Raw genomic sequence first — 9,250 nt, 5'->3', positions numbered from 1 at the left:
TATATATAACTACTCATGTGAGAACAATGTCTTATTGTGAGAAATGAGAACACTTAGTATGGACCGTTGGATATTGATTAAATAATTAAGATTAAAAGATACATGCACATAACTATCATGTGACTAATAACTAAATTTTAATCTTAATAATCCATGCTGAATTGTAAGGCTCAGATCTATTGTTCTCACAGTTTTTATATGAGAATTGTTTTCATTTGAGTTATCCCCTATATATATATACATATATATCGAGTCAACTCATGAACCAAACGAGTCGAACTGTATCAAACTCAAGTTCAACTCATTTATTTAACGAGCTCAATTTTCAGTTCAAATTCGACTCATTTGGTTTATGAACCAAATTTATCGGACTAAATAACGAATCAAGTTTCGAACGAATACCGAGATAGTTCAGTTCATTATCAGCCCTAATTACAATAACCTCTAAGGTCACATACATAAGAGTAAATCAATTTGATATGAACAGTTTTAAGTGATAAACGCAAATGTTTCATTTAGCACTCAGCACAAGTATGCAAGCTCATACGCAAGACCGTGCTTCAGAGTGAAATAGTCGAAATTAAAATGGATGTCTTTTAAATTTGACCAGGGGCTAATACTATTATAAATATAATAGTATCAATAGCTTTTCAAGTATTTGACATATGCAACAACCCTAACTACTTAACTATTAGAGAGAAACCATGTTTCCCAGTTCAATGCTAGCACAAAGTCACAAACCATGGTTTACATTTTGATTGGGAGATAATGTTCGTGTGGATTTCAATAGAGGCATATCTACTTTACTATGTGATCAAGATACAATGTTGATGTAGGTAGCTACTAGGATTAGTTCTATGTTCCTGATTACCTATTAGGAGTCTCATATTAAGTAGAATAGTAAACTCAATATGATATTTAAGTTATGGGACTCTCTCACCTAATAGATTAATTTTGTGGGTTGAGTTCTTCTCCTTTGCTTGATTCCTAACAATCAGTGTTTTCATTGAGAGTTGTACCACAGAAAATGCTACTTATATGTACTAATAGGGGAATGAAGCCATCAAAAGAGAAAAGGTTATCATCATGTTCATGTCAATGGAGTGAAAGTCGTCGTGGACGTCGGCCCTTAAAAGGGGCGACAATATTAAGAGTCTCATATTGAATAGAATAACAAACTCAATGTGATACTTGAGTTATGAGTCACAAACCATTGCTTACATTTTATCATATAATTTTTAATATTTAAGGCGTTCATACATAAATTTAAAAATTTATTAAATACTCTTAATTTTATGAAAATAATTAAACATATTTTCTTTCAATTAATATTATTTCCCATTCTATTTATATTATAGCAAGAGTGAAGAAAAGTTTATGTTACTACCATGGATATTAATCCTGAGATAAACAGTCTTTATATCCCCTTCTATTCAAAGTAATAAAGGAATGTCTCATTGCATAATATAGATTCCAAACATTTATAATCTGAATGTGAACGACTCCAATTACTGAATAGAAGATTTATTTGTTAATCAAATTCAATAACCAAACCAGAAAAATCTGAAATGAACTATGTAATATATTTTATCAATCACTTTAGGTACTGTAAAGCTCATATTGAAGCCTTGATTTTTAGCAATTAAATAAAGCTATTTTAAAACAGAATGAGTAACTCTATTCAAATTTCAATAGGTCTTTGACCTATGCTTACAATCCATTCACTTTATATTTACATACAATTAAGAAAATACAAACAAAATAAAGGGAATAAAAATTGTATACACTGGTGGGTGGAAAGTGAAAAGGTTGGTGTCTAAGTTATTTGCATCCTTTGGATTAACCTGCAACAAGTTAAGAATGACAATTAGGATTTGATTTCATAAATCACTATTTCAGTTTGCAATGATAAAAGTTCATATTTCATATTTAAATGATAATTACCTTAGCATCCATTGATGCACATAAGAACTATATTAATATGATAGCTGAAGCTGTTAGCTGAAAATCTGTACAGTTAGGTAGATTGATATTTTCTCTAATTTGCTAGTGCCACTGCTATAGTGGGTTCACATGATTCTTTCTTCTTGAAGAATCTTATAATATCTTGGATACCCATTTTTACCAGCCGAAATCTGCACCAATAATAAAAGTAGAACATGGTCAGTTTCTTCACTCTTCATCATTTCTAGTTTGTTTAGATAAACAATGTGGAAGCATGTGGGAATAATTTGTTCACATTTTTTGCTACTTGCATGCTGCCAAATTGGATTGCAAGAAAAAGTAACATAAAAATAAGTTAGGATTTCTCTGCATATGGCACATGATCAAACTAAAGTGGATTTATATAATATATTAGTATATACATAGTCGGCTTTGGCCATCAATTACGGCGGAAAGAGCATATTCATCCATTGTTTTATAATATTCTTATTGAAATAAAAATATTATTTACTCATTTGTTGTTGTGATATTCTTATTTATTAGTAACACTACTTTCAAATAACATTTTTATGTTTATTTTTATAAAGAAATATACGTCCAAAATGTAGAAAGGAATCATTTACTATTATAAAATATAAAAGTGTGCTATTCAAATAAAGATAAAAATGATATTTTATACCATGAAAATTGAACATTGTCTTGATTTATAAATATATTTAATAACTTATAAAATAATATATAGAACCTAAATAATAAAAAAATGACATACTCTAATAAAGATGCTTGATGCAAATTTTATAAGAAAAGAATAATTGAGTCAGGATTTACATGTGAGGGCAAGACCAAGTCTTATTTCTACCACAATCAATCATTAGAATAAAAATAAAATTATTTTTTTCTCATCAAAATTATAACCCATGATTAAAAATTGCAGCTTTAGACTTTCGACCGTTTGGAAAAGCACATTTAATGGGAAATGTTTTAGACGATTTGACTAAGAGTCCAACATCCCCATATGGCCATATTCTAATTTCTAGCCCGAATTCCAACTACCACAATTTAGGTGGGTGTATTGTAAAGTCAGAAAACTATTTATGTTGCCAAAGCTGAATATAAATGGCCAATTTGAATTTTGGTTCTTTATTTTTGGTAATGATTTGAATTTTGGTTCAAGCATTCACAAGGAAGTAAATGTTCTCAACCATAAACAATGCAAACCTTGTCATCAAGATATTCACCTTCCAGAATATAACAAAATTCAACCATACTATACTATTTCCAATACGTGAGGCCACCCTAATGAAATTTCTTTAATTTGATCATGAATGATGCTTATGTAGGACCTTATTATTACCTCTAAAAAGATTCTAATCATTGTTCACAACCTTGTCAGTTGTCTACCCCATGTGCCACCAAAACAATGGTACGAAGTATGATGATTAAATATGAATTATAGATGATATAATAATAGTATAAAAAAAATCTTACATTATTGGTGTATACATTTTTTCTATTAAATTATTTTCTTAGTCTATTAAAGATAGAGTAATAATATATATTCCTACTACATTCTCATATTAATCTTCTTACCCATAAGAAAGAAGTGACATATGTTGCTTGGAAACCAATCATTAATAAATAAAATATTAACTTATTACATATGTAACTTTTTTGTGAATAATATGATTAGTAAAAAAATTTAGTATGAGATATATCATTTTCCCTATTATATCTATCTTACTTATTATTTCATCAAATATTATACTTGTACTCTTATTAAAATGTTGAACAAAACCAAAGTAATTATAATAAGGAAATTGAAAGGGGCACTTACAGCTTCAATGTCAATTTTGTAGACCAAAAGTTTTCTTCTTTCTCTGCAACTTGTTCTATAGGCCACAACAACATGTCCCACAGCCAACCCACAAGAACACACGAACAGTGCTATTTCGCTGGCTCTAATATACCCATTTCGTTTAACATCACTTATGCTGAATGTGTATATAGCTTTAAGCGAAACAAACATCATAGACAAAACAGAACATATTGTTGTTATCCCCAAATAAGGTCCTCGTGAAAGACTAGGTCCATCACATAAACTATAAAAACCTACATAACAAAAATCAAGGAAATAATATATTAGCAAGAGTTTAATGTTTATTCACAATCCTAAAAGTTTTATTATACTATCAACTCAATATTAATATTCAAGTATTGACTTATAAGTCATAAATATAGTGGGAAGCTTTTTCATTTTTAGGTTTCAGCTCCATTATTCATTCATTTGTCAATAAGTTTTGAATAACACACCAATTAAACTTTAAATATAACTGTTGAATGATCTATGGGAGAAACAAGTACTACAAAAATTCAAAAGAAAAAATAACATGGTTCTCACAATTTTATCATTTTACATATAACGAAATAACATTTATGTGATAGATAAAAATAACTTTCTCTCCGTACCAGAGATCCTAGTTCATTTACAATGTAAAAAACTTCCTGCTACTTAGAATCCAAAAGGGTCTCTGGAATTGAGTTAAAAATTGCTACTTCAATGATTAGTACTTACAGAAGATGATGAAGGATCTTATGATGGAGATGAGGGGTATATCAATGAGAGAGTATCGAAAATCGTAGTTGTGGAAATGGGAAGAGAGAGTTTGGATGGAAAGAGTAGAGAGAAGAGCAGAAGGAACAAATGCATCAGCAATAACAAGGAGAATTGGTGCAGAGAAAAGTAGAAGAGATACAACCATGGTGATTAAGAAGAACACAGTCTTCACACCCCTTAATATCTTTTTGGATTTTTCTTCTTTTGAGAAAAAACCCATCTTTTCTCTCCTATGATAATTATAAAGAGTGGGTGCTTATAAAAACTATGTATATTGTAGGTGTAAAGAGTGAGAAACTAGAGAGAGTTCATAAGACAAGGGAAGGAGAAGTGTTTAAAAAAGTGAGGAATGAAGAATGAGTGAAACAAGGAGAGGCAACAATGAATATGAAGGCCAAGGTGTGGCAAATTTGACCATAAGTTTGGAGTATTTAGTGATGAAATATGTGATGGGACTTTACACATAGACACTCATATTGGTCTTATAAAGTAGCCCCAAAGGGATGACACACAAAAAGTCTTTCTGACCCCAATGGGCAATATATAATGAAATCAATATTAGTTATCCACTTTTTGTGTCTTATTATATCTTAATTTAATTAAAGATTATCATTTATTTAAAAAGAAAAATTATAAAAACAGAAAATAATTTTTTTATATTAGTTGCTATGATTGGCAAAGGAACAAAAATTTTGTGGGATGGAGGGTCATTGTTTTAATAGATCCAAGGACCATTAAAAATAAAATGTTGTTTTGACATTGTATTTTGAGGTAAGGATAGGCGGGTTCTAAAATATAGTATTGGAATTTTTTATTCCTCGTTTAAGATTCTATTAACAGCTGTATGATTAATAACTTATATGCTCTTAAGATGTGTTGCTTAAAATTTAAGGGAAGGAGCGATTTTGGAGATACTTGAATAAGCAATTTGGCTACTTAAGCAACTCAAAGGTGTTGTTTATCTCATTGTAATTTTGCCCTATTGCACATATAATCCAATTTTTGGAACAATGATATGTGTCCTGAAATCATGGTGTCCTATGTTACATTACTACTCAATAAACTTTATCTAAGTAATATAAAAATGTTATTTTATGTTTTAAAAATTTTTCTTTTTAATTACGTTGTACTTTTCCATTAGATTGAGATAAGAATGAGGACATGTGAACTTTGTTCAATTTTTTAGTCTATCTTTTGCAACAACTTTGATATGTGGCAAAACCAGTCATGCCACCAACAATAGTTAACACTGTACCAAATTGGTATTCAAATGTTTTACCTTAAACAAGACATGAGAGTGAAAAATGTCAAGGATTGCATAAGCAACGTTTGCCTATGTTTTGATGAAGACAAAGAATTAGTTAAAGCTCGAAAATGGTTCAACAATCAACATGCCGAATGCTCAAGTGGTGTCTTATTAGACTTATGTCATAATTCTTTATTATCTTTTTATAAGTCTAAGATGTTTGCCATAGATATTGAGTCTAGGTTAGGTAAACCTATGTGTGAGTCTCACAAGACTTAATAAAGTAATTAATCCACTAAAATGAGATCATCTAGAAATATATGATAATTAGGTTCATGCATTTATATACATTAATTTTGTGCATTAAAGGTATTATATTTTGGAAATCATGTATTGCATGAGCATATATCATATAAGAAGTTTACCATTTAATCATGTATTAAAAATACACTGGTTAGTCGATTAACCGCATGGTTTAATCGATTAATGTGTATGTTTTTCTGCTGTTTCAACAGCATAACTGAAAAACCGTTTTTAAGAGCCAAAATCTGTTTTGTATAAATATTGGCTAATTGCATAAACGGCTAAGAAAAAAAAAGAGAGAAACACATAGAGAAAAGATATAAATCATCATTGTTAGAATCTATTAGAAAGTGTTGAACTAGGAGAAATATTAGATCATGCTAAGGCTTTAGTTTTCATATTCATATTGCATGATTCTTTCAAAACCTTTCTTGCATCATTCTTGTGTTTGTTGAAAAGAAAAAGATAGTTCTTTAAAGATTGCATATTTTCAGAAACCACATGCATGAACATTCATATTAGATTAGGACGTCTTGTGAGTTCTTACTTAGATTTTTAGGCTTTGATTCTTATTGTAATATTCGAGTATTAAGCACTCATTAGTAACTCAAAGCTTTGTATTCAAGGATTGGCAAAATCCTAGCTGCGGTTAGGTAAGGTGTTCTTCACACAAAGACTTGGAGGTCTTGGGATAAAGAGCGATACCTTGGCTGGGGCCGAATCGTATAAGAAAGGTTTTCTTGGGAGGCGGTTTTGGCAAAGGTCAAACCAAGGGCGGTTTTGGCAAAGGTCAAACCAAGGGTGACAAAGTTCTTTAGGTTCCAAGAAGGGAGCGTTCAAGTTTTGTATTTGGAAGCGTGTATGTAACGTACATTGTGTTCTATAGTGAAGAAAGAAAATCTCCCAAATCAAAGGGGATGACTGGATGTAGTTTTGCAGTGAACAGCAAAACGAACCAGGCTAAAAATCCCTGAGCAATCTTTTCTATCATTTTCTCTTTTATATTTCAAGATGTTTTAATGCGTGTTTGGAGCTAATATTTTTCATATTTGTTCCTTGCTATGTTCTTGTTAATTTTGCACAAAAGTATCTGTTGTATATTTGTTTATGTGTTTGTTAATAACTGCGCAAGTTGTTGTTCTGATCATTCTGTTTCTGTTACTGGTTAATCGATTATGAACAGTATTTAATCGATTAACTAGGCCTTTTTCAGCAAGTATGTTAAAACCAGAAAAGTGGAACTTGAGCTCCACCATACCTATTCAACCCCCTTCTAGGTGTATTCCGCTACTGATACTTAACAAAATAAAATCCCTCTTTTATTTCTAAGATGAAAAATTATATACCCCTTCAAAAAATATAAAAAAAACACATATGATTATTGGTTCAAATTAATAGGTTGGAGAACTATTTTAGTATGTGAAAAAGAAATATACTATCCAATAAGCAAGTCGTTGCTTATCATCTAATTTGAATGTGTTCTCTATAGCTACCACCAACGCATACCTTATTCATAATATGAGGACAAATTCAATAGACTTTATAATACACTGGTATAATTTATATAGATATTATGATATTTAGTATTAACCCAAGATACTCACAAGGGGTATAATAATGCCAAAAGCGTTTGCAGAAAAGAAACATACAACATACAAATTAACAATTAATCAATATATAGACACTACATATATCTTATTGAAGAATGAATGAAGAAAAAAGAGAAAATGGGAAGAGGTTTTGCATGCATTATGCATAGAATAATGCACACCAAGGAACGAAATGAAGTTAGGTGATGAAGAGCCAAAACTTGCCCACATATATAATATTCTAAATGGATTCTTTTCTGGACTCTATAGTATTGAGAATGTGAGAGGAGACAGTTTTTTAAATTATTAATTTATAAAAAAGTAAAAATATGAATCATTAAATTTTTGTTATTATCATATGTCATAATCATATATATGAACTAGTAATGGAGAGAAACCCAACTCATAATACTCTGTTTCTTGAATTGAAAGGTTTTAATTTTAAGGGAATTGAAAGAAACAAAGAAAAATGTATGGAATAGAAATAGGGAGTTGCCAAAGATTCAAAGAGAGAGTAAGGTAGGAAAACATTTGAAGGTTACAAATGCAAATCTAAGGAAGTAAAAATCACTTATTTTTGTGTATGGAAGCAAGCATGGGATTAAAGATTCTAGGTAGAAAACATTTTTTTAAGAATTTAGAAAGTTGTGACATTGATTAGGTGAGGAGTTACGGACTTAAGTGCAAAGTTGGAATATAAAAATTACACTAATTCCATTACATATTTTATTAAATAATATAGATAACATTTTTTTTAAAGAGACATGTTTATTAAATATTATATTTTGTATGTTTAAATAATATTATTATTACCTATATCAATTATTATCTTATTAAATTGAGCAAGAGCTCGGTGAAATTATTATTAAAGGTGGTATGTAGCATGACTAATTTATTAACTTTAAGTTATAACTTCTTGACTTAATTTAAGTTAACAAATATTAGAAAAAATTTCTAACTCTTCCAAGCTAGTTTTTAAAGAAGTTTTCGAAGAAATACAAGTACTTCTATATTATATTCCATATTTTTACCCTTTATTTTTTATTTACAAAATGCTATTATTCACCCTCAACTCAAAAAACCCTACTCTTCTTCTCCTTCATATATGTATTTATTAATTTATAATATATAATTAACAAATAAACAAAATAGATAAATCAATAAATAAAAATATATTATTATTTCTTCTTTTACTTACTTAATAAATTAAAATTAGTTCCATAATTAGTTTGTCACGCTTCTAGCTAAAGTCATGAAATATTTTAGTTAGTTATGGTATGTGAGGTTTTTGTGTATTAGCATGGGTTGAGGGAGGTTATGTGTAAGATTATGAGTGAGAGGGGTTGGATTGGGTATGAGGCTTTTGGGTTTGTGAATGAGTTTGGTAAGAAGGGTAATTTTGAAGCTAGAGTGATTTTATTAAAAACTAGGTGCCTTTAAACTCTTTCGGGAGTGTAAATATAAAATCCTCTAATTTAAATTATCCAAAAATTTATTGGAAAATGCATGGAAATCATGGGTATCAAAGAATAATTTAGTTTTTTACTCTATAAT

General features: G+C 29.6%; 1 protein-coding gene across 1 annotated transcript; it reads right to left on the bottom strand.

Moving 5' to 3' along the window:
- LOC109345067 lies at positions 1,684–5,016 on the bottom strand. The gene is made up of 4 exons (XM_019583845.1): positions 4,517–5,016; positions 3,779–4,053; positions 1,945–2,135; positions 1,684–1,844 (listed from the first exon to the last, which is right to left on the bottom strand). Exons 1-3 carry the CDS (start codon positions 4,776–4,778, stop codon positions 2,070–2,072), a joined length of 603 nt encoding a protein of 200 aa, XP_019439390.1. The 5' UTR covers positions 4,779–5,016; the 3' UTR covers positions 1,684–1,844; positions 1,945–2,069.

Source organism: Lupinus angustifolius, chromosome LG04, assembly GCF_001865875.1.
Source record: "Lupinus angustifolius cultivar Tanjil chromosome LG04, LupAngTanjil_v1.0, whole genome shotgun sequence".
NCBI lineage: Eukaryota > Viridiplantae > Streptophyta > Magnoliopsida > Fabales > Fabaceae > Lupinus > Lupinus angustifolius.
This window is presented reverse-complemented; position numbering and strand designations above follow the sequence as displayed.